The 26591-nt window shown below is 50.1% G+C and overlaps 1 protein-coding gene across 1 annotated transcript; it reads left to right on the forward strand.

Annotated features, from left to right (window-relative positions):
• Nucleotides 1–10500: 10500 nt before the first annotated feature.
• On the forward strand, nt 10501–14512 carry LOC125539106 (cytokinin dehydrogenase 8-like). The gene is made up of 5 exons (XM_048702469.1): nt 10501–11344; nt 11517–11644; nt 11777–12043; nt 12189–12451; nt 13931–14512. Exons 1-5 carry the CDS (start codon nt 10756–10758, stop codon nt 14271–14273), a joined length of 1590 nt encoding a protein of 529 aa, XP_048558426.1. The 5' UTR covers nt 10501–10755; the 3' UTR covers nt 14274–14512.
• Nucleotides 14513–26591: the final 12079 nt, after the last annotated feature.

Raw genomic sequence — 26591 nt, forward strand, 5'->3', positions numbered from 1 at the left:
TTGTTGGTCCCTGTATAGTATAAGCCTGAATTCGACCAGTGACCTAATAAGATGTGATATCCAGATTATTCAGAAGTATATGGGGCTATCGACATGCAAGCATGCAATCTAGTGCTAGATCCGCTACCCTCATGGCTGCGATTGTAAAACATAATACATCCAAAGCTGACGGAGATGCATCAGCGATCATCACCATCGGCAACGCCTTTTCAGGTTTTCTCTTGTATACAAAACTGCAGGTTACACTCACTTACTGGTTCAGACAGAGTCCAAACGCTTTCATGTCAAATTCAGCAGTATAATTAGGTGACAGAAGATATTAGACAGAGGCCGGTTTGATCCACACACGTATGGACTGACGACGACAACTACATGTCTTATTCAGAGATTTACGTCCGCCTCTCAAAACCACCCAGATTTTGCACCATATAAAAGGTAGTAGGTCGTGCCATATTGTCGAAATGTAGCGATAATATTGCTAGTACAAACATCCTCTGTTGTCGCATGTGGCAATAAACTACGTATCCAGTATCAGTATGAAAGTTAAGGCTTAATAAGCTACTGCCTTGCACTCTCCTTTGGCCACCACTCAGAGGAACGCATATGCTCGGAATATTGCTATGCAAAGTAAGCTTTACACCATGATAAGCCAAGAACCCAAGATTTCCAGTATCGCCACTTGCGTCAGTGAGGGTGACAAACCAGAGAAGATTGTGCTTCAAGCCAAGAACGACGGTCCGACTGGTGGTGGGCCCATATTTACACGATCAGCGACGATGGAAAGACAGGGGTACAAAAAACGGGAGATTGGATCATTTGCCACGTTTTATTTGGGGACTTGATGATTTGCCCCGCTTTAGTTAGGATTGGATCATTTGCCCCATTTTTATTTTTCCTTTAGATCATTTGCTTTAAGTCATGTATTAATGAATTATTAATTGTTATAATTCAGCAAATGGACGTGGAATGACCTTTATGCCCTATGATAGTTTTGCTATTTCTCTGCCTAATCTTCTCTCTACCCGGTCGAGCGACAGAAGGAGTACCACTGTTTATAAACTCATATATCTGATACAGATGGGAGTAGCAAAGGGGCTAGGGAGACCACCTGCAACCATGTACGCAGCCCCGGGCACAAGCCAATACGCCGATTCGCCGTGTGCTCTCCGGCGAACACTACCTGCACAGCTGACTCAAGTACTCAACCGATGCTTTTCTTGAAGGCTATCTCCTCACGTAGCTCACGTACATATACATGTACATATACACGATCCGCCGGCAGCAGAAGTCACGAAACGCCAGAACATGGGGCATGGCGATTACTGGGAGATTACAAAACTGATATAGGGGCATAAAGGACATTCTACATCCATTTTCTGAATTACAATAAGTAAGAATTCATTAAAACGGGTAATAGGGCAAATGATCTAATCCAAACTAAAACGGGGCAAATCAGCAAACCTCCAAATAAAGTGTGGCAAATCATCCAATTTCTCTAAAAAAAAACGTGGTCGCTCAACATCAGGGTGACCATGCATCATCATGGGCATCAACGTTCGATTGGCTGAACATATATTCGTCCTAGCAGAGGTTGGTCAGGTGGACCAAAACGTACGCACGGTTGCGCTAACAAACATAGCTCAAAGCAAAGCTCGTACGCACCGTCTCATGGATCCAAGGCCAGATGCACCCAATCCCTGCGCAGAGATTGCAAGACCCATGGGCTCGTGTCTTGTTGTTCCAAAGCCAAAGGTTCATGGAATCCTACGAGATCGCCCGGCGGTTGCTGCACGCGGCCGAGCAACATGTTGCAGTTGCAGAGGCAGCTGCAGGCCCCGGCGAACATCGTGTCGTGGCCAGCAAGAGTTACTGACCCCGCCTCGATCGCGTCACATGAAGGGATCTCGCGACTGGACTTGCTGCCATGTATGCCATACATATAATCTAAGACAATGGCTACGTGCAACCAAAACATCCGTGTTCTGACACGGATGCAGGACCGCATGTCCAAAAATGTGGGCGGCTACATCACATGAACTCTTCAATGCTTGGACATGATCAGTATTCGGTGTAAATTCGGTGGGGGGCAGCAGCGACATGCGTGTGCGTCTTATTTTACTCTCTTCCTTGAATGCCCACCGCAGCCGGTTCGATGATGTACTTCCTCCGTTTCTTTTCACTTCGCGTATAAAATTTGATTGAAGTTAAACTACACAAAGTTTAATCTAATTTATATCAAAAACATGAACACCTATAATACTAGAACTATATAGTATGAAAATACATTTCATGGTGTATCTGATAATATTGTGAGTTAATTTTTTCAAATATAAAGTTAGTCAAACTTCACAAAGTTACAAAGCTTGATTTTGTTCAAAATTTATATATAGACTAAAACAAAAGCGGAGAGATTATTTTTGTGGACTCACTCATAGATAGCTAAATCATACTGCGGCATCCTGTGGTACACCGTTGGAGAAGCCGCACAAGGGTGTTCGACTTTGCCCAAACCAGTGTGTTGCCTTTTTCTATTTCATGTATGTACTATTTTTTCTACTCACTTTGTTTTTAAATGTAAGTCTTTTAGGTATTTTAATATGAACTATATATAGAGCAAAATAAATGAATCTACACTTTAAAATACATTTATATATGTTCATATGTAGTTTATATTAAAATCTTTAAAAAGGCTTATAGTATTAGTATTTAGGAACAAAGGGAGTATTCTCCGTGCATGAAACCACCGGTTGAAGCAAATAATTTTTTTTTAGAAAAAGAGGATGATCCCCGGCCTCTGCATCTGGGTGATATATACAACCAGTTTATTAATTATTCTCACAAGACCTTATAAAGTCATACAATAGTAAGACTAAAACCGTCGTCTAAGCAACAAACTGTCGCTACACATCCAGTTGATGAAGGGGCGCAGATAGTCTGAGCCTAATACCAAACAGACATCATAGCCAAGCCTAACATTTAAAACCTAAGACCCCAACCTAGCCACTTGCCGGGTCTGGGGCACACATTGGTCCGGCGTGCTCCCAGAGGCCGCCGCCGCCAACTGCCTCCGCTCCATCTTCAGAACTGTACTAATGTGTCAACCTTGCTTGGTCTAGCTATCGTCGACGCCACCACTGCGCCCAACGACACCTCCTCCCTGCGCGCAAACAGCTAAGCACGTCGCGGTCGCCACTGATACACCTCAGCGCCATGCTGCCAAGTACCACCAGCCGACACAGCTTGAAGTACTTGGAAAATCTGTCGTGCGTAGCACCTGCCGACCAGGTATGACAAAGCGTAGCACCTGTCGGTCAGGCATGACTTGACATCTCCACCGAAGCTCCGTGCAAGACGAAGCCACTCCACCTCCTGCCTCTGACTTCCAGCGCTGCTCCACAAACGATGCTCCCAAAAGAGAAACGACACCACAGTGCCGCCATCGTCCGATCTGGAACACCAGATCCTAGGATTTCCCCCGGACCAGCACGATTGGGTCGACCGTAGTTACACGATGATGCCTCCATCAAGGTAACGGCGAGAACGCCGCCATCGCCTGCCGTCGGCTCGGTTTTCACCGGCAACCATGTCTCCCCTACTCGCTGCCGGGACTAGATGATGGATCTCGAGATCCGATCACCAAGCCTCTGGCCGCCCATCTCTGGAAGAAGATGACCATCACGTCCACCAGCGTCACCACGCGTCGCCGTTGGCACCCCCATGGTGCCTAGAGGCCGACAAGCCCCGACGAACACCACGCCTCGCCAGCCGCCATGGCCTAGACCCAAGCACCATCAGATCCGGATCGGATCGGGGTCAAGGGCCCCAAGCCACAGCCGCCGCGGAGGCAGCACCACTAGACGGTGCCCTGCCATCCACCCCGCCGTAGGACCGGGTCATCGCCGGAGCTCCGCCGCGCCACACTGCCAAGCCGCCGCCGGAAGAATTCGCGTCGCCGCCAGGGGAGAAAGAGAGACGCGCCAGAGAGAGGCCGCCGTCACCGGCACTACCCGGGCTTTGCCCGGCTGTGTCCCTCAGCGGCGGTGAGGGGGAAGGGAGGGTGGAGGAGGGCCGGCGACGAAGGGAGCTAGGGTTCCCCCTAGTCGCCTCAGAGAGGGACGCGGGGGGCGAGGGGACCTGAAGCAAGCAAGCTGGGGCCTTTTGGCGCTCTGGACCGCAATGGATAGCTTGGCCTGGACCGGATACGCATACTCCACATGCAACGTTCCTTGTGCACCACTCCTAAGTCCTAACGGTGCAGCAGCAACGCACGTGTACATGCTGCCACGGCTTGCTCACAGGTTTAATAGGAGTAGTAGGAATAGGGCGGAAATAACAGGACAACTCAGCCAAGAGGGCAATGCGCCACGTGTGGCTAGGGGACTTTTCTTTTTTTGGCAGAGTAGCGAGGGACATGACAGTTCAGCTGTGATGATAATTGGTTCAAGCTTCGCACTGGGCACGGCAGGGGCACCCCGGTGGTGTCACGGACGGACGGGGCCACGGTCCGGCGACGGCAGCAAAGGGTCGACGTTGAGAGCGATCTCGCCATCAGACACCTCCGATCGAGCTCGATGGCGCGAATCAGGCCAACTCCGCTCCGCAACCTCATTCTGTTCAGATACGTTCGTTTGATGTAAAACAAATACACCAAACGGTCCACACGGATGCAAACGGGTTTTTGTCCGTTTTCTGTCCGTTTTCGACCCATTCTCGATCCAAATTTGAACCGTTCATGAGGTGTAACGGACAATGCGCGGACGGACGGGCCGTGCGCGCGTGTCCTCTCTTGGCCCGCCTGTTGGTGGCACAAGGATATTTTTTCTATCCGCCCCCTCCCCCTCCAGCCGCACCCCATCCACTCTTCTACGCTCTTCCCCTAGCCGCCGCCGCTGCCATTGCAGCTACAACTCGGACGCGCGCTCGCCCAGCCTCCTTCCCTTCGACGCCCCCAAGCTACCCAAGCACGGCCACCTGATTTACGCACCCCGCGGCCGGATTAGGAGCGGATCAGGTCGGTCTTGAGCTCGCCCAGCTGTGGGAGACCGCGCAGCGCCATGGACTTCCTCGGCAAGGCCGCATGCAGGTAGTGGCTCCTCCTCTAGCCGCTCGGATCTACATCGTCGGTGGTCCGCCGACAGATACACGAATGGTGGTCGGTCAGGCTCGGTGCTAGCCCAAAACCTCGTCGGCGCACTGTTGCCACTCATTAAGTGCGACGACTGCCCAAAGAAGGTTGTGCGCCGCGTGTCTACAACGACGAAACATCCCAGATGGGTGTTCATCAAGTGCTTAAACGATTGGGTATGTGCTACTTTAGCTTCGGTTGTGCTCTCGGATTTGACTAGTTGTGCTAACTTAAAATTTTATTGTGTAGAATGGATGCAAGTTTTGGTATTGGGAAGAAGAGTACATCAATATATTGATAGAGCGTAATTTAGTAGATGTTCGTGCACTTTTAGCTAGCATAGAGGCTAGAGATGAGCCTAGTGCACTTGTTGCTAGAATAGAGGCTAGATATGAGACTAGATGTGAGGAAGCAACGTCTACTTCTTTACACTCGAAGAAAAAAGAAGCACGCAAGATCGAGCCTCCACAGATCAACAATGAATGCATCGAAAAGGCACTAATCCGACTTACAGAATCAGTTATGAAAGTTGGATATCTTCTAAAATGTATTCATGTGGTTCTTGTTTTTCTGGTCTTGTTTTTTTAGTCAAAATTTGGTGATGTATTTCATGTATCAAAAATCAAGGATGAAAAAAAGTTATGGACTTGCAAAGAAAAATGTACGCGGTTAGGATGCGTCCGCGGGTTGGGCGCACGACCACCGCATTTCAGGACAGGTCCAGACACGATCCCATTGCCCTACCCAAACGGACAGAATTCGGGCAAAACAGACGTCTGTTTGGGATCGTGCGCTGGAGTTGGCCTCAGATCACGGACGCGCCGCAGGCCCACCTCGAGTTGCGTGCGAGGAAAAAAGAACATATTGTGGCCGCTCATCAGGTAGTACTTCATGAACTTTCAGCTTGTCCATCTTCTTCGGTAACCACGAGGCATTTTCTCACACACAAAAAGTAAGAAAATCAAAGCATTATAATTCTTTTATGAACAATGATGAATGCTTCACCCGCGTGCAAAATTTCATGATGATATAACAATTGTGAAGGTCTGGACAAAAAAATAAATCAATGCTTGAGAATGACAATTTTTTGAAACATTCTGGATCCTTGTTCTTTAGCTATAGCACACTGGTTTTCATGCAGTTTTTGAACTTTAAAACGGGTGCAACTTGGCCGTTCCACTGTTTAGCAGAAAAATATTACTCCCTCTGTAAACTTTTGATCTAAACGATCTTATAAAAAATTACAGAGGGAGTATCATTCAAAAGCCACACGTGATCCACCGGATATCAAAGAAGTTGTTAACTGGTCGACAAATAAGCAACTTTTCTATCACTAAACCTGGAGCAACAAACCCTTAAATTGTCTAACGAAAGATAGAAGATCACTACGGTTTGTAAGATTTTTATCAACCAAAGCTCTGCCCTTTAATTTAGAGGGCAAAGAGAAACAAGTATGTACAAGAGTTGTTGTGTTATTAAAGGACAAACATGCAAACCTCAAAAACTATATACAGAAATGTACTGGACGAAACCGTGGCAATCGAAAGGGAGCTCGCACGCATTGGATACCTTGAGGGTTGGATTCACCACTTTTGATGTAGGTTAGCATGGGTGGAGCTTCACAGGAATGCCCGGAGGGGCCAAAGACAAAACATAATTTTCTGAGGGGATAATAAAAACTTCATAGATTTTGTTCGAGCGAGGAGGGGAGGGGGGGGGGGGGCATGCCCCCTACAAACTTGTGTGTAGCTCCGCTGGCGTAGGTTAGCCTCGATCCGTCGAAGACTATTCAATTTCTCTCTTTCATGCGTTCCAATCACAAAAAGGAAGTGTCCTTTTGGTGGACACACATTGTTCTTGGATGACTTGTGAGCATCGCATCTCAACAAGGATTGATTGAAGGGAACTTTAAGTTGGTTCTAAAATTAGCTTGCAAAAACATTTTATATTATGGGACGGAGGGAGTACCTAGGGTTTTCTGGAGCCAATTAAAACATTTACCATTTTTTCTCTTGTTGACAAGGATGTTGGTGATCATTTGTACAAGTCCAAGAGCTTGTAAACTTGTAAATCTCATGTTGTACGTGTCTCTTATCAGAATTTTAGAACCGTTTGTTAAAAATTAACAACAAATTCTACAGCGCTTGACATATATAGCTTCAAATTTTCTTGTGATGACTGAGATCTTATATAAAGTGTACTAGAAGTATCTTTTCTTGAAAAGCGAACCCTACAATTACATGAATATGTTGTTTCCTTTTTTTATTTGAGATAGCCAAATGGACGACACCATGATAAAGCCACCGGACAGGAAAGAGGAGGGGGCCGATGCGGCTGCTAGGGTTGAGACTGGCTAAGTCGTCGTTGCCACGTTGTTGGCCATGTGTGAGATGGGGGGAAAGAGAGGAGGATTTGAGTTGGATGGTGTGTGATCTTTCTAAGGAGGGAGGGAGGAGAAGATAATAATTGACGGAAAGGCAATGAATGGAGGACGACTTACAACAACAACTTTCAAATCAACCGAGAAAGAATCACCGCCATTATTTTTATGACTTCAAAATGCTAGAAAAACTAAGCATTTTTTCTGGTCTAGAATAGTTACCTCCGTGGACGTCCTCGTGTATCTCCTTTGCCAGAAATGCAGGATAAACCGTCGAAGTCTCGTCGAGCCCTTATACTTGCAGCTCATGTGTGCCTGCACGAGGGAGCGGTCCAATCGCCTGGATCTTATAGGATTCGGAGCCTAGCATTAGACACAGGACCAGCGCCAACGTGTCGCTCCGTGATGTTGGATGGTGTACCTTTGCCAATTGTCACCCCTCTGTGCCTGTACGCTCAGCGGCAGATCACATGCGCAATTCATACGCCACGCAAGTCAGCAGCGGCAGCAAGCAAGCGACCCATACATATCTGGCCAGGGACAGTGCACATCAAAATATATTGAGAATCTGAAATTTGTCGACCCTGCAACGATCCCACTGGTGCACCTCTCTCTCTCTCTCGCTCTGGTGTGGCGCAAGAGTGCGAGCACTTGGACACTTGGTTCACGGTATCAATCTTGGACGAGACTTCCGTTTCAAAGAAAAGAAAAATCTTTGATGAGGCTGACCGGTCGATGCAGTACATTTTTCTTTTGCCAAATGATAAGTGCCACACGTGTGACACGAAGTAACACCGCCTGACATTTTTTACAACTTAAAAAAATTGTCATCCGAAAAAAAAAACTGAAACTTGTCATCCAAACAGAAAGTTAGACATGCTCACAACTAAAAGTGTCATCCATGGGTAAATAAACTTGTCATAAAAAACGGTAGGGCTGAATTGCTTCGTGCCACATGTATGGCATTTATCAGGGTCATCTTTTCCCAAATGATAATACGTGTCTCATTTGTGTAATGAAAATCAAAGTTACTGATACACTAGACATTGATCTAATAAAGCTGAAAAGATAATATAGCAGAATTCCAGCTTTTGCACAAAAGACTACTAACATAGAAGGAAAACTACAATCAAATCGAAAAATCATCCGAGTTTGGTGCCAATGTCCGTCATCTGCTTCAGGCACCATCACAGCAGCCACAAAAATAAAATGTGACGGATCATCCCTTTGTCCAAGCTCGCCGCGACTCCATCGCTAATAAGCAACTTTTCAAACCTTTAAAGTAGCTTACGAAAGGCGAATCCATCGCCGTTGAAAGAATTTGGCCGATGCAGCACTTAGGACACGTCGTCGAATTTTAAATCTGACACCCCCGCCCGGCAATGATGTCGAAAAAAGAAACCATATCTACCATCTGGCAACCACGGATCCAGCATATGATCCACCATCTTCCGGTTGTTGTCAAAGCATACTACTATCTACATTTCCTCCTGCACTGCCTCTCGAGCACCACGCTGTCATTGGAGCAAACACCGTCACAACGACGGATCTCAATGACACAACTCCATTATCGTAATGCCTCCGCTACTACACCATCCCCACTTGAATAGATTAGCAATCGAATCCAAGTGGGTGATGGATTCAACGCCGATGTAGCCCTTATCGACGCCATAACGTCGAACGGCAAAAACCTAAGCTACTAGGAGTAGGTCCTAAAATCCAAATCTACACGATCCGTACACGCGGATCCAACAAACCCCTTGCCCCCAACGCTCCCCCATATCACCGGCGGAGGACGGCGCCGGAGTATGAGAACCATCGAAGCCCTACCCGCCGCCGTAAGAGGATTTAGGTTTTCGTGACTTAAGCCTGAGAACTTCCACGCGGCAAGCACGCCTTCTTTCTAGAAAATAGTCCGCAAGCACACGTACGTATCGCGCCGACGAGACCCATGGTGACGGCAGGCGACGCAAGTGACGTTCCGTATGGGACGCGTGGGTACGTACGTCGCCGCAGACGCCGGCGGCGAGTGCATGCACGTAACGTGTGCTACGTGGGTGTCGCTGCCCAGCAGTGTCGAGCAAGCACGCCACGGACGCACGGGGTGTGCGCCAGGCAGGCAGGTAGGCCGCAACGGGGAAGCGCCGCTGCTGCAGACACGCACCTGTCCGGCCGCCCGCTTTCGCGTTCGCGCTCGCGCTCGCAGCCCAGCGTTGAAGTTTCTGCGGGGATGGCGGGAGAGAAGCCAAGACGGGTCACTCGTTCCGCGGTGGGAGTCAAAACGGTCGCTGGCAAGTAGAGTAGTAATGCCGTCTAAGCGTCAGCCACAGTGACCACCGGAGATGGATCGGTGCGCTCTCGTAGCCACCGTCGAGGAGGCGACTGACCGCTACGTGCCGTGGCAGGCACTACATACTGATACTATACAGAGTTTTTTCTAATATACCGTCGATTAGAATACGCACTGCTGTACATGGGTTTCTGCAGTTCTATAAAATATACGAGGACGAGACCTTTTTCCAAGACATGGGTCCAATATAGCCACGAGTACCCTTCTTTTTCCACAATCTAGCAGTAATACAGCGATATATCCATCCAAAAAAGATTAGGATTGCTAAATCTCAGTCAAACCAAGTCTCAATTGATGCTCCAATCCAAAACAAGTGTCGCAGTTTTAAACTAGAGCTTGTTATCTAATAGCAGTATAAGGTTTTTTTAAAATGGATCTCTTCTTAAACTTCTTCACGATGTAAGTTGCTCTCTTGCCCAAGGTTTAGTGGTTAATCCTCTTGGGACAAACGCGATCGATCAGTGGAAGTGTGGAGCGAACGGAGGCGGGAAACAGGTCCGGGCCCTCGTGGATCCGCCGTACCCCACTCCGGGTTTCCATTAGATTCTCTCTCAGGGCCCGACCGCGTCACGGCACGGCTTACGACCGGCGACAGAGACCCATTCCTCTCCTCTCCGCTTGTATATATCCGCGAGCTGTCTCGCCTCGCTCCCTCCCCCTCCCTCCCTCCCATCGATCCACAGTTCTTGTGGGAACCCAAGGATCCATCCAGACAGAGACGTCCCGGCCGAGGCAGCAATCACCAAACAGCTCGCGCGAGCGACCACGAGCGACCACGCCTTCAGCTACCTTGCTTCTTCCATCGGCCTCGTCCAGCAAGGAGCGCCATCGGGCCCCGTAACTTGTCCAAGCGCGCGCTCGACACTCGACAGACGGACGGAGCTGGTTGGCCAGGAAGCCATGGACCTCAAGGCGCTGTGCATGTACGCCGCCGTGCTAGCCCTGTTCCTCTGCTCCGCGGCGACCTTCATCCAGAGCCCCACCGACGTGTTCGGCCCGGTGGCGCTCCTCGAGCCGACCCCGTCCTCGGCGCGCGACTTCGGCGCCGTCGTCTCCGACGCGCCCTTCGCGATCCTCCGCCCGGGGTCCTCCGCCGACATCGCGCTCCTCCTGGGCGCGCTGTCGTCCGCGCCGCCGCGCCCGAGGGCGACCGTGGCCGCGCGCGGCGTGGGGCACTCGCTTCAGGGCCAGGCGCAGGCGCGCGACGGCATTGTGGTGGAGACGCGTTCCCTGCCACGCACCGTCGTGGTGGTGGCGGCGCCGCGGGCGGGCGGCGAGGCCACCGCTTGCGCCTACGCGGACGTGGGCGCCGGCGCTCTGTGGGTGGAGGTGCTGGAGGAGTGCCTGAAGGCCGGGCTGGCGCCGCTGTCCTGGACGGACTACTTGTACCTCACCGTGGGCGGGACGCTGTCCAATGCCGGCATCAGCGGCCAGGCGTTCAAGCATGGCCCGCAGATCAGCAACGTCCTGCAGCTCCAAGTCGTCACAGGTATGCAGCACTCGACGCCCACCGCGCACATGCAGCCTACTGTCAATTTTTTTTCCTCCTAAACCCTTTCTCTGTTTCATATCAATTTTCAAAGAAAAAAACAAAGCGCTAAACCTGTAAATTCTGCAGTGATTTACCCCTCTTTTTCATGTTCTTGGTATGCTGGCCGCAGGGAATGGGGAGGTCGTGACATGCTCGCGCACCAAGAGCCCGGATCTCTTCTTCGCAGTTCTTGGCGGTCTCGGCCAGTTCGGCATCATCACCAGGGCACGGATTCTACTCCAAGAAGCTCCTCCGAAGGTACTACATGCATGCATGCCTCGTAGCACTCGCCACATGCCCTCTTTTCTACTACAGTACCAACCATCTTTCGTTACTCTTAAGCTTTATTTGACAATTGGTTACTGTTTTTACCATCCTGGTGATCATCAGGTGCGATGGGTGAGGGCCTTCTACGACAGCTTCGAGACATTCACCAAGGACCAAGAGCTCCTGATCTCAATGCCGGAGCAGGTGGACTACGTGGAGGGGTTCATGGTTCTGGATGAGCACTCCATCCGCAGCTCATCCATTGCCTTCCCCGCCAGCATCGATTTCAGCCCAGACTTCGGCTCCGAGGGCAGGAAGAAGGTCTACTACTGCATAGAGTTTGCAGTGCATGACTTCCAGCAGGACGGCTCCAGCTCCAGTGTCGACAATGTCAGTCTCCTGAATTCACACAGAATTTTCAATTTTCAATTTAAATAAAAAACGCGAGTTAACATCTTGAACAGCAACAGAAAAGGACGGCTGAATACTGGAGTAACGAGCTAGTCTTCTTGTGGTCTTTAAAAAAATTGTGCAGGTTGTGGAGCTGGTGGCAGGGGAGATGAGCCACATGAGGCCCCACATGTACAGCGTGGAGGTGTCCTACTTCGACTTCCTGAACAGGGTGAGGATGGAGGAGGAGAGCCTGAGGAGCCAGGGGCTCTGGGACGTGGCTCACCCCTGGCTCAACATGTTCGTGCCCAAGCATGGCGTCGCTCAGCTCAAGGACCTGCTCATGGACACCGTCTTGGCGGGAGACTTCCAGGGGGCCATCCTTGTCTACCCTCTCCTCACTGACAAGTACGCACATCTATCCTTCCTCCTCTGGCAAAAGTATATCATCATCATCTCCATTTTCCTGTTGCAAATTAGTGTTAGCTCACGATATCTTAACCATCGGTAAAGCTGTCAGGTACTACTACCTCTGTTCGTTGGGTGTAGTCTACACTAATAAACTCACCTCAAAAATAAAGCCTAAAGCCATCCCTTTCGCGATATTTGCAAGATTTTTCGGGTGCAGAAAATCATTGGATGATGTGGCGAGATCGCCTTTGTACGCGCATAATTAGTGTCAAAGTGCTGTTATGTTTGTGGCTTTTGGTCGATCTTTTTCTTCTGCTCGGGGCGTCGTAGTTATCCTCTCCAAAAACACTTGCCTGGCCAACCTAACGCGCGGCACCTTTGGCCCAATCGTGACAACTGACAGAGCCATGACATCTCGCTACAGCAGCCGAGAGAGAGATGCACAGCCCCGTAGCGGTCGCCTCCTTTTGCGACACCGGATCATGCGGTCTCGCTGCATCTGCCCGTCAACCGTCAGATACAGTGAAACTAGTGAGCCTACCGAAGCTCACCCTTCACCAGCTCCGCATCTGCTTCGTCTGTTACTGTTGTTACCCACCTCTTGCAAAAAGATTACACCGGGACAAGCCGACCACTAACCAAGAAGGGCCCTTAACCAGTATGGAAACCATCATAGACCGTAGGAGTAGTATTTAATAGGCTTGCATGCATGGGACTCGTATCCTTTGCGGCTGTAGCAGGCTAGCAGCACTGTGATATGATACTGTCTTCAAGTGCTGTATCTTGCAAGTTGCAACTTTTGGCTTTGGTGGCCGGCTTGTGTGTCTACTCTCCTCTGCTTCCACCAACAGTGCACACCTATGGCGGCTAGTACTACGGTCTGTTGCTTGTCCCCCTCTCCGGTCCTGGTCCAAGCCTTTCTTCTTCCCGCCTTGACGCCCCTGTCTGTCCCATACAAGCATCCTAGTTCCCCACCGTGTACAGCGACGGTACTGTACAGTCTAACACAGGCGCGAGTGAGTAATTTTTCGTTTGTAAGGGCCAGAACTTCGGATTTTTGGCTGCGGCCCAGTTTTGTGGATCCTCGCGATTTGAAGATCCAGTGTGGCCTGTCAGCTCGGCTCCAGCCAGAACCCTTAATGCTTATCAATTGGGTTCTCTGCATCCAAAACCCTCTGTTTCTGTGACCTGACATGATCCGGGTGATGAAGAGATGTTTCACCTTTTCTCGACAGCAAATCTACAATGCCCCAGAGGAGGGATCCACCGCGCCAGTTGCCAGTTCACTTTACTTGACACTCCTGGAAGGGTTTCCACGTTCTATTTATGTCCATCAACCAAACCAAACAAGCATAAATGACCGCCCTTCAAAAAAATTCATACATTTCCGAAAGAATGCAATGCTTCCTTCCAATTCCCAGTTCTGAACATGTTGAACCCGCCAGTCATCATCTGATCTTTGTGGATCTTTTTCAGGTGGGACGGGAACACGTCGGCGGTCATCCCGTCGGCGCCGGGCGGGGTGATGTACATCTTCAGCGTGCTCCGGTCGGCCGACCCGTCGCGGTGCGGCCGCGGCTGCGTCGAGGAGATCCTGGAGCAGCACCGCCGGGTGGCCGACGAGGCGTGCCGGGCCGGCGGCGGCATCGGCGCCAAGCAGTACCTTGCCCGGCAGCCCACGCAGGCGCATTGGCGCAGCCATTTCGGGCCCAGCTGGGACCGCTTCCTGGCCCGCAAGGCCCGCTACGACCCAGTGCGTGTGCTTGGGCCGGGCCAAGGCATTTTTCCTTGGACGGATTCCGCCGCGAGCTCCATGTGATAGCTCGCACAGACATTAGGGCTCGTAGATGTTGGTAGCTCAAACGACAATTTTCAGGACGATTAATTTAATCGGTAGGTGTCCTTTTTTTTAGGGAAATTGGTAGTAGGTGTCTTTAGGGAAAGAGTTCGTTCTGTCTTTTTTTGCTGGGTTAAATTTGTGATGTTTTTAGCTTAGCTGGTACGACTCTCGGATTATTTGGCAAGTGCAGAGTATCTCGTCTCACTCTTATCGTATCATTATGCTCTGAGCTGGTCGTTAGTCAGGGCCCACGGAGAATGGGACATTTGTCTGATTTGACATGCCATCACTCAAGAAAATCTCCCCGTGAAAGTTACCTGCCGGTATTTTGAGGGAAAGAAGGGTTCTTGCAGGAAAGATCGCAGTTGCAATGAATACTCAGTATTATTGCCATATGCATGGTGTTGATGTCCGTGCATGCGCCGAAGGTGCCACCAAAGCTGCCGTCCCGGTTCCAAAGACGCCACCAATACCATTTTGCCACGCTCACCGATGCCCGGTGTCAGCTGACGGGGACAGCTTTGTTTGCTGGCTGTCGTCGTTAGCGTAGGAGATTGATGCAACTCACGATATATTGATCGGATGCAATATGCAAGTATATATAAATACATAGGGTTGTCACGCCCTCAACTATACATAAAAGAAGGAGGACTTGTTGTACAAGAAATACACATGCAATATCTACATCTCAACACCCTCCGCAGTCGAAGCGGCACCATGGTCGACGCAAAGACTGGATCGGAACTCCTCGAAGGACGCGGTAGGCAAGCCCTTGGTCATGACGTCAGCAAACTGTTGGGAGCTAGGGACTGTTAAACATAGGGTTTTGGGAAACTGCACGACACCCATAACGGGGTATGGCTATCTCATATATATGGAGTACACAAGGTGTACGGTACAATATACAAGATCTATACAGAGGCTACGTATAAATACAGTCTAACACCCTCCCTCAATCTTAACTATGCCCTGAGGTACAAAGTACGTTAAGATTGCGCCTACAGCCTACAAACTGAGGTTGTGGTAGAGGCTTCGTGAAGATGTCAGCAAGTTGATCTTTAGAAGAGATAAACTTGATAGAAAGTAGCTTCTGTGCAACACGTTCCCGCACAAAGTGATAGTCAACTTCAATATGTTTTGTCCGAGCATGAAACACTGGATTAGATGATAGATATGTAGCTCCAATGTTGTCACACCAAAGGACAGGTGGCTGGGGTTGAGGAACTCCCAACTCTCTCAACAAGGACTGTACCCATATGATCTCAGCTGTAGCATTGGCAACTGCCTTGTATTCAGCTTCAGTGCTACTCATGGACACCGTAGCTTGTTTACGAGCAGTCCAGGCGATCAAATTAGGACCAAAGAAGACAGCATGTCCCCCCGTGGATCGCCTGTCATCTGGATTACAAGCCCAGTCTGCATCTGAAAAAGCTGAAAGCGCAAAAGATGGCGCTGGCTGAAGAAGTAAACCATATGAAGCAGTGAAGCGAACATAACGAAGAATACGCTTCACCGCTGTCCAGTGAGTAGTCCGAGGAGCATGAAGAAACTGACAAACACGATTGACTGCATAGGAGATGTCAGGCCGAGTGATGGTCAGATACTGCAGACCACCAACAATACTGCGATACTCAGTGGAATCATCTGAAGTGAGAGGATCTCCATCAAATGTAGACAAACGATCAGTAGCAGACATAGGAGTCATGGCATGTTTACACTGTAGCATACCTGCCTTTCGCAACAAATCCATGGAGTACTTATGTTGGGTGAGTGTCAAACCAGCAGGAGAACGAGAGACTTCCAAGCCAAGGAAGTAATGCAATGTGCCTAAATCCTTCACCGCAAAGTAACCACTCAAAGAGGAGATCAGACGATCAGCAGCAACATCAGATGAGCTGATGAGGATAATATCATCAACATACACCAGCAGATATATCGTCACCTCAGGCCGATGCAGAAGAAAGAGTGACATATCAGCAGTGGAAGGAACAAATCCAAGTGACCGAAGGACAGAGCCCAATCTGGCATGCCAGGAACGAGGAGCCTGCTTCAGCCCATAGAGCGCCTTGACCAGGCGACACAAATGATGAGGGCGAGCAGGATCAACAAACCCTGGGGGCTGATGCATGTAAACCTCCTCATCCAGAACTCCATGTAAAAAGGCATTCTGAACGTCCAGCTGACGGAGAAACCAGCCTCGAGTAACAGCCAAGGACAACAGAAGCCGTATAGTCGTTGGTTTGATCACCGGACTGTATGTATCCTCATAGTCAAGACCATACCGTTGCTTGAACCCTTTCGCCACTAACCGTGCCTTATAGCGTTCAATAGAACCATCAGCATGCTTCTTAACTTTGAAAACCCACTTGGAGTCAATGACATTAACACCAGAGACCGGAGGAACAAGTTGCCATGTACCATTTGTTAATAACGCCTGAAACTCTTGTTCCATAGCCTGTCGCCAGTGAGGAATCCCGAGAGCAGCCTGAAAATGACGCGGTTCAGCCGTAGGATCTTTCTTTAGATGAGAAACACATGCCGCAAGCCATGCCACCGTCCCATATTTGCGTTGCTTGGGACAGAAAATGCCAGACCTGCTGCGTGTATGCGGTCTCTAGGCAACAACAGCCGGTCGTGGTGGAACCAAAGAGGCCGGCGAGGCATCAGGTGACAGTGCAACAACGCTGGCAGTGACGAGGCATGGCCAGACGACGGAACGGGCGAGGAGGCGGGCGACACCAGCCCAGGCGACACCGGCCCAGGCGAGACTGGTCCAGGCGAGGCCAGCCCAGGGGAGGTAGGGGCGACACCTTCCGATGCCGGCCCAGGCGAAGCCAGCCCGGGAAAAGCTGGTGCGGGCGAGGCCGGGGCTGTGGACCCCGGTCGTGCGGCAACCACCGCGGGTGGTGCAGCGGGAGGCATGCATGGCGCATGCATTGCACCAGGCGTCACGTCAGGTGCAACCAACTCCTCCTGTTCATCCAATAATTCAAGACGAGCTCCAGGACCCGTGCCTGCAGCATGATTAGGCAACAACGCAGGAGAGTATGCAATATCAACAAATTGAGCAGGCAGAGGAGAAGTGGAAGAAGAGGATGAGACCGGAGGTGCGTGAGTCATTGGGAAAGACGAGAACGGGAATACATTCTCATCAAACACAACATCACGCGAGATGTAGACACGATTAGACGGAATGTGGAGACACTTGTACCCTTTATGAAGGGAGCTATACCCAAGAAAAACATAAAGTTTTAACCGAAACTCAAGCTTGCGCTTATTATATGGACGAAGATGAGGCCAGTAAGCACAACCAAAAACTTTGAGAATGGTATAATCCGGAGACTCATTAAGCAACAGTTCAAGCGGTGTTTTCATTCCAAGGAGTCGTGTAGGAAGCCTATTTATGAGAAAACAGGCAGTGGAAAACGCATCACTCCAAAACCTAAAAGGTACCGATGCATGGGCAAGTAAAATGAGGCCAGTTTCAACAATGTGACGATGCTTACGTTCAGCCGTGCCATTCTACTGATGTGTATGAGAACAAGACACATGATGTGAAATTCCAAGATTATTAAAAAAGGAATTGAGGTTGTGATACTCACCCCCCCAATCGGTTTGGACATGAATAATCTTATGCTTGAGAAGACGCTCAACGTGAGCTTGAAATTGTAGAAACACATCAGATTTACGCTTGATAAGGTAAAGCCAAGTGAATCGACTCTAAGCATCAATAAAACTGACATAATAATTATGACCACTCACAGAAGTTTGGGCATGCCCCCATACATCAGAAAAAATAAGCTCAAGTGGAGTTTTAACGACACGACTTGAATCCGAAAACGAAAGCTGATGACTCTTGCCTTGCTGACAGGCATCACAGACTGTGGCAGCATCTTTATTGGACACAATGGGAAGACTATGACTATGCAGAATACTACGAACTATGGGAGTAGCAGGATGACCAAGCCATGCATGCCAATGAGTGGGCGAAACACGGACACCGCTGAACGCTCGAGGAGCAGATGGAAGATCAAGTGCATAAAGTCCATCACGCAGGCGACCTCTAAGCAGAACGTCCCTCGCGGCCCGATCCTTGATAAAAAAATAAAAAAGGATGAAACTCAGTGAAAAAATTGTTGTCACGAGTAAGTTGAGGAACAGACAATAAGCTACGAGTAGCAGAAGGAACTCTAAGAACATTACGTAGATGAAGAGATTTTTGTGTGCGAGTTAAGAGGGAGGCCTGACCAACATGTGATATGTGCATACCTGCTCCATTGGCGGTGTGAATCTGATCATGTCCACGGTATGGTTCTTGCATGGAGAGTTTGCCCATCTCGCCTGTCAGATGATTCGTAGCGCCCGTGTCCATGTACCAAGTTGGGTCGATGGGATATGATGGAGTGTGGCCTGCTTGGTGAGCAGGCTCATGAGTGGCCAAGGCAGCCTGCTTCTCGTTGCCTTTGCCATTGTTGCCAATGCCGAGGAAGTCCTGCTTGAAGCAGCGATGACAGCAGGAAGCGAGGTGACCTGGAAGATTGCACAACTGACAGGGAAGCTGAACGCCACATGAGGGGCAGTAGGCACACGGACGACCACCCTCGGTCGTAGGCAGGGCGGCAGCGGCGGGCGACCACTGAGTCTGTGGAGTCGATGGCACTGACTTGCCGCTGGTAGGTGTTTTGAAGGGCTTCCCTTTACCACGCGTGGCAGCATTAGTAGCAATAAAACTCGGGTTGGACCGGCGGGACTTGATGCGCTGTTCCGTGGCGAGGAGGCAGGCGTAGAGCTCACGAGGTTCAAGCGGAGTGTCACGACCATTGATATTTTCAGCAAGGTTATCATAGTCGTCATCCAGTCCATTCATGACGAAGGTAGTGAAGTCCTCTTTACGAAGCGGCTGGCCAATGGAGGCCAGGGTATCGGCGAGACGCGTCATCTTGCCAAAATAGTCGGTGATGCTGAGGTCAAGGAGCTTGGTCTCCCCCAGCTCCGTACGAATAGTGTGAGCGCGCGCATGCTGCTGAGATGCGAAGCTCGTGTGAAGGGCAGACCACGCCTCCTGAGACGTGGCAGCGAAGAGGACCAAGGAGGACACACCCTCAGTGAGCGACGACTGGATCGCAGAGAGGATGGCCTGATCCTGAGCAACCCATGCATGATACGCCGGATGATGCGGTGGAGGACACGGCAGGGAACCATTGACGTAGCCCTCCAGGTAGCGACTGCGGAGAAGCGGCAGCACCTGTGCACGCCATGACAGATAATTACCTGTCGTAAGCTTCACCGGGATGAGATGCACGAAGTAGAACGGTGCAACGGCCGCGGCATGATCAGCAACGGGAGGCGACGTGTAGTAGCCCATGTGGGACGATCCAGCAGATGCACCAGGACCCAGCGTCGAGGATGGTGCAGCCGGCGCAGGAGCTCCAGGGTAGGACGTGGCCATCGGAGGCGGATAGTATCTGCCATAGGGCAGCGGTGGTGGCGGGGCACCGTAGGGCACAGCCGGTGCCTGTCCCGACCCGGTGTTCGCGGCGCCGTAGTGCTGTGAAGTTGGGGTGGTGTAGAACGCCGTAGGGACGGCGCCATGCGATGTAGCCGTGGTGGTCGGATAAGGCGATCCGTACGGGGCGGGGACGTTGGGCGCGGCAGCCACAGGAGGAGCCCCGTAGGGCCCTGCGTTCGGCGGAGGAGGTGCCCCGTAGGGCGCCGATCCCATCCAGGGAGCCGCTGGGTCAGGGTACGCAGCGCCCCAAGCCGGCGGAGGTGCGATCGGGGACGATGGCGGCTGCTGATCGGACGCGGCCCCCACCATCGAGGCCTGGCCAGAGTAGACCGAGGCCAGAGGGCGTGACGATAGGAACGGCGACGCAGGCGCCATGGCAGTGACCGGCGCGACGGCGGCGGCGGCGGAGGTCGATGCGGTCGCGGCGGCGGCAGCGGAAGACATAGGACCGGTTAGGGTTGATACCATGTTAAACATAGGGTTTTGGGAAACTACGCGACACCCATAACGGGGTGTGGCTATCTCATATATATAAGGAGTACACAAGGTGTACAGTACACAATGTGCTTGATGCGTCGATGATGAACCGGGTTGGCGGAGAGGTAGACCGCAGAGTCGTTGTCACAGTAGACAATCATGGCCTTGTCAACCGGAGACTAGAGCTCATGTAGAAGCTGACGAAGCCAGGAACACTCGGCAAAGACGTTGGCAACGACGCGGTACTCCGCTTCAGCACTGGAGCGGGAGACAACGTGCTGCTGCTTGGACAACCATGAGATAAGTGATGGTCCAAGATAGACGCAATAGCCAGAGGTCGAGCGGCGCGTGTCGGGGCAGACGACCCAGTCAGCGTCAGAATAGGCAGTCAAGTCCAGAGAGGACGAAGCCTGAAGTGACAACCCGAGATCCGAAGTGCCTCAGATATAGCGAAGAATGCGCTTGAACGCGGTCCAGTGAGCATCATGAGGAGCATGCATATGGAGGCACACCTGCTGCACGGCGTACTGAAGCTCCGAACGAGTAAGAGTGAGGTACTGAAGAGCACCAACAATCGACCGGTAGAACGGAGCATCTGAAGTTGGAGAATCATCTGTGGTAGAGAGCTTGGCCTTCTATCAACAGGCGTGGCGACCGGTTTGCAGTTAAGCATCCCGGCACGGTCCAGAAGCTCATGAGCATACTTCCGCTGATGAAGAAAGAAGCCATCTGCTCGGCGAATAACCTCGATCCCAAGGAAATAGTGCAGATGACCTAAGTCCTTAATGGCGAACTTAGCACGAAGACGGTCAGTGAGCTGTCCAAGAAGAGCAGTCGAGCATGCTGTCAAGATGATGTCGTCGACATAGAGTAGCAGGAAAACGGTGGCATCGCCCTGGTTGTAGACAAACTGTGAAGCATGGGAGCGAGCGGAGCAGAATCCAAGATGATGAAGAAACGCTGCAATGCACTGATACCAAGCGCGAGGAGCCTGCTTAAGCCCATAAAAGGACCGAGAGAGCAAGCACACATGATCCGTAGAGGACTCATCAACGAATCGCGTGGGCTGCTGACAGAACACTTGTTCCTTAAGATGACCATGAAGGAAGGCATTGGAAACGTCCATCTGATGCACATGCAAGAGTGGGACACTAGAAGCTGAAGAATAGTCCGAATCGTCCCGGGTTTGACCACTGGGGCAAAAGTATCGGTGAAGTCGACACCGGCGCGCTGACAAAAACCATGAACAACCCAACGCGCTTTGTGGAGATTGAGAGTGCCATCAGGATGAAACTTGTGCTTGAAGACCCACTTCTTGGTAATGATGATGGCATAAGGGGGACGTGGTACAAGCTGTCAAGTGTGATTGCGCTGCAAGGTGTCGAATTCCTCCTTCATCGCGGCACGAGCGGAGGTCGGCAGAGGCGACGGTGACGGAGCGGACGTCGAAGCCACACAAGTGTACTCCTCCGGGGAGTACCTGGTACTCGACCGGTAGACACCCATGCGGGACCGAGTGACGGGGCCGGCGGGTGGTGGAGCCACGGCAGCCCCAGTGGACCCATATCCCCTAGGATCAGCGGACGTCGAAGGTGCAGCCGTCGGTAGAGGAGCCGGCGAAGAGGCCGGCGAGACCGGCGACGTGCCCGATGAAGATACCGGGACGGAGGCCAGCGAAGCCAGTGAGCCCGCCGAGGCCTGCACAGAGACCGGCGAGGCCGCCACAGAGGCCGGAGAGACCGGCGAGGCCGGCGTAGACGCCAACGAGCCTGATGAAGGAGGCGCGACCGGGGAGGCAGTGGGCGACAGCCGTAGCATCGCACGGCCGAGAGGGCACCACGCCGCGGCAGAGAGCCGGGGCGGACAGTGTCGGCAAGAGAGGGGCATGGCGCTGAGGGAGAATCCACTGGTTGTTCCTGTTTAAACGGGAAACAAAACTCATCGAAATAAACATGTCGAGATGTGATGACGCGATGGAAACCGGATCATAGCATCTATAGCCCTTAGTGTTAGCCGGGTAACCGAGGAAGACACACGGGAGGGAACGAGGAGCAAGTTTATGAGGGGATGTGGCAGCAGTACTATGGTAACAAAGACAACCGAAAATACGAAGACCGTCATATGAGGGTGGAGACCCGAAGAGAAGGTGGTGTGGTGTAAAATTCCAGTGGGTGCGACATGGACGAAGGTTAACGAGGAGGGTGGCAGTAGCGTGAGCGTCGGGCCAGAAGCGGGGAGGCATGTAGGCATGGAATAAGAGGGTACAGACGCAATCGTTAAGAGGGCGAAGGATGCGTTCAGCCCAACCGCTCTACTGTGAAGTGTAAGGACACATGAGCTGGAAAATTGTGCCATGGGTGGAGAGAAGGTTGCGGATGGTGGTGTTGTCGAATTCTTTCCCGTTATCTGTTTTCAAAGCGAGGATGGGACGACCAAATTGTGTAGACACGTAAGAGTAGAAGGCGGTAAGGGTGGCAGCAACATCAGACTTCTTACACAACGGAAAGGTCCACACAAAGTGGGAGTAGTCATCCAGGATAACAAGATAATATGAAAAACCAGTATTGCTAGCAACGGGAGAGGTCCAGACATCACTATGGATTAACTCAAAAGGTACCGATGCAATTGTGGATGAATAACAAAAAGGGAGGCGAGCATGTTTGCCTAGACGACATGCGTGACAACAATGCGCATCCGTTTTATTACATGTAAAAGAAAAATCCCTAATTATTTGATGAAAGGTGGTGGAGCTAGGATGACCAAGACGGGCGTGCCAAAGATCGACTCAGGCGGAAAGAGCAATTGGTCCAGCATGTGTAGATGATGGTGGCTGGACGGAGTACATGTCGTCGGGACTGTATAGCGGTGAAGAACCATCCGGTTGAGGGCGTCCTTAACAGAAAAACCAACTTCGTCAAATTCCACAGTTACAGAGTTATCTCGAGAAAGCTTACGAACACAGACTAGATTCTGAATAAGTTCAAGGGAAACAAGAACATTATTTAGATAAAGTGGTCTAGAGGTGGAAGGAAACCTAGTGGAACCGACATGAGTGATAGGGAGTCCAGCACCATTACCGACAATGATACGAGAGGAGGTGTGAATAGGAGACGCGGAAGGGAGATTACCCGGATAAGCGGCCATGTGTGTCATGGGATGCCCCCTTGTCCCCGTATATAAAGGAGGGAGAGGGGGAGGTGCGGCCGGCCCTAGGGGTGCTCCTGGAGGAGTCCTACTCCCACCGGGAGTAGGACTCCCCCCTCTTGCCTTGTTGGAGAAGGAAAGGGGAAGGGGAAAAGAGGAAAGGGGGGCGCCGCCCCCCTTCCTTGTCCTATTCGGACTAGGGGAAAAGGGGACGCGCGGCCTGCCCTGCCCGGCCCCCCTCTTCTCCCTTAGGGCCCATGTAGGCCCATTAACCCCCCCGGGGGGGGGGGGTCCGGTAACCCCGCAGTACTCCAGTAAAATCCCAATTTCACCCGGAACGTTTCCGATATCCAAATATAGGCTTCCAATATATCAATCTTTATGTCTCGACCATTTCGAGACTCCTCGTCATGTCCGTGATCATATCCCGCACTCCGAACAACCTTCAGTTCATCAAAACACAAAAACCCTAATTACGATCGTCACCGAACTTTAAGCGTGCGGACCCTACGGGTTCAAGAACTATGTAGACATGACCGTGACACGTCTCCGGTCAATAACCAATAGCGGAACCTGGATGCTCATATTGGCTCCTACATATTCTACAAAGATCTTTATCGGTCAGACCGCATAACAACATACGTTGTTCCCTTTGTCATCGGTATGTTACTTGCCCGAGATTCGATCGTCGGTATCTTAATACCTAGTTCAATCTCGTTACCGGCAAGTCTCTTTACTCGTTCTGTAGTACATCATCCTACAACTAACTTATTAGTTTCAATGCTTGCAAGGCTTGAGTGATGTGCATTACCGAGAGGGCCCAGAGATACCTCTCCGACAATCGAAGTGACAAATCCTAATCTCGAAATACGCCAACCCAACAAGTACCTCCGGAGACACCTGTAGAGCACCTTTATAATCACCCAGTTACATTGTGACGTTTGGTAGAACACAAAGTGTTCCTCCGATAAACGGGAGTTGCATAATCTCATAGTCATAGGAACATGTATAAGTTATGAAGAAAGCAATAGCAACAAACTAAACAATCAAGTGCTAAGCTAACGGAATGGGTCAAGTCAATCACATCATTCTCCTAATGATGTGATCCCGTTAATCAAATGACAACTCATGTCTATGGTTAGGAAACATAACCATCTTCGACCAACGAGCTAGTCAAGTAGAGGCATACTAGTGACACTCTGTTTGTCTGTGTATTCACACATGTATTATGTTTCCGGTTAATACAATTCTAGCATGAATAATAAACATTTATCATGATATAAGGAAATAAATAATAACTTTATTATTGCCTCTAGGGCATATTTCCTTCAGTCTCCCACTTGCACTAGAGTCAATAATCTAGATTACATAGTAATGATTCTAACACCCATGGAGCCTTGGTGCTGATCATGTTTTGCTCGTGGAAGAGGCTTAGTCAGCGGGTCTGCAACATTCAGATCCGTATGTATCTTGCAAATTTGTATGTCTCCCACTTGGACTAAATCCTGAATGGAATTGAAGCGTCTCTTGATGTGTTTGGTTCTTTTATGAAATCTGGATTCCTTCGCCAAGGCAATTGCACCAGTATTGTCACAAAATATTTTCATTGGACCCGATGCACTACGTATGACACCTAGATCGGATATGAACTCCTTCATCCAGACTCCTTCATTTGCTGCTTCCGAAGCAGCTATGTACTCCGCTTCACATGTAGATCCCGCCACGACGCTTTGTTTAGAACTGCACCAACTGACAGCTCCACCGTTCAGTATAAACACGTATCCGGTTTGCGATTTAGAATCGTCCGGATCAGTGTCAAAGCTTGCATCAACGTAACCATTTACGATGAGCTCTTTGTCACCTCCATATACGAGAAACATATCCTTAGTCCTTTTTAGGTACTTCAGGATGTTCTTGACCGCTGTCCAGTGATCCACTCCTGGATTACTTTGGTACCTCCCTGCTAGACTTATAGCAAGGCACACATCAGGTCTGGTACACAGCATTGCATACATGATAGAGCCTATGGCTGAAGCATAGGGAACATCTTTCATTTTCTCTCTATCTTCTGCAGTGGTCGGACACTGAGTCTTACTCAACTTCACACCTTGTAACACATGCAAGAACCCTTTCTTTGCTTGATCCATTTTGAACTTCTTAAAAAAAATTCAAGGTATGTGCTTTGTGAAAGTCCAATTAAGCGTCTTGATCTATCTCTATAGATCTTAATGCCCAATATGTAAGCAGCTTCACCGAGGTCTTTCATTGAAAAACTCTTATTCAAGTATCCGTTTATGCTATCCAGAAATTCTATATCATTTCCAATCAATAATATGTCATCCACATATAATATTAGAAATGCTACAGAGCTCCCACTCACTTTCTTGTAAATACAGGCTTCTCCAAAAGTCTGTACAAAACCAAATGCTTTGATCACACTATCAAAGCGTTTATTCCAACTCCGAGAGGTTTGCACCAGTCCATAAATGGATCGCTGGAGCTTGCACACTTTGTTAGCTCCCTTTGGATCGACAAAACCTTCTGGTTGCATCATATACAACTCTTCTTCCAGAAATCCATTCAGGAATGCAGTTTTGACATCCATTTGACAAATTTCATAATCATAAAATGCGGCAATTGCTAACATGATTCAGACAGACTTAAGCATCGCTATGGGTGAGAAGGTCTCATCGTAGTCAATCCCTTGAACTTGTCGAAAACCTTTTGCAACAAGTCGAACTTTGTAGACAGTAACATTACCGTCAGCGTCAGTCTTCTTCTTGAAGATCCATTTATTCTCAATTGCTTGCCGATCAACGGGCAAGTCAATCAAAGTCCACACTTTGTTCTCATACATGGATCCCATCTCAGATTTCATGGCTTCTAGCCATTTTGCAGAATCTGGGCTCACCATCACTTCTTCATAGTTCGTAGGTTCATCATGATCTAGTAGCATTTCTTCCAGAACAGGATTACCGTACCACTCTGGTGCGGATCTTACTCTGGTTGATCTACGAGGTTCGGTAGTAACTTGATCTAAAGTTTCATGATCATTATCATTAGCTTCCTCACTAATTGGTGTAGGTGTCACAGAAACCGGTTTTTGTGATGTACTACTTTCCAATAAGGGAGCAGGTACAATTACCTCATCAAGTTCTACTTTCCTC

The sequence above is a fragment of the Triticum urartu genome, chromosome 2 (assembly GCF_003073215.2).
Source record: "Triticum urartu cultivar G1812 chromosome 2, Tu2.1, whole genome shotgun sequence".
Classification (NCBI taxonomy): Eukaryota; Viridiplantae; Streptophyta; class Magnoliopsida; order Poales; family Poaceae; genus Triticum; species Triticum urartu.

Coding starts and splice junctions, on each gene's coding strand:
- LOC125539106 (XM_048702469.1), top strand. CDS start 10,756: ATGGACCTCAAGGCGCTGTGCATGTACGCCGCCGTGCTAGCCCTGTTC. Junction 11,345..11,516: donor GCAGCTCCAAGTCGTCACAG/GTATGCAGCACT, acceptor TGCTGGCCGCAG/GGAATGGGGAGGTCGTGACA. Junction 11,645..11,776: donor TCCAAGAAGCTCCTCCGAAG/GTACTACATGCA, acceptor GGTGATCATCAG/GTGCGATGGGTGAGGGCCTT.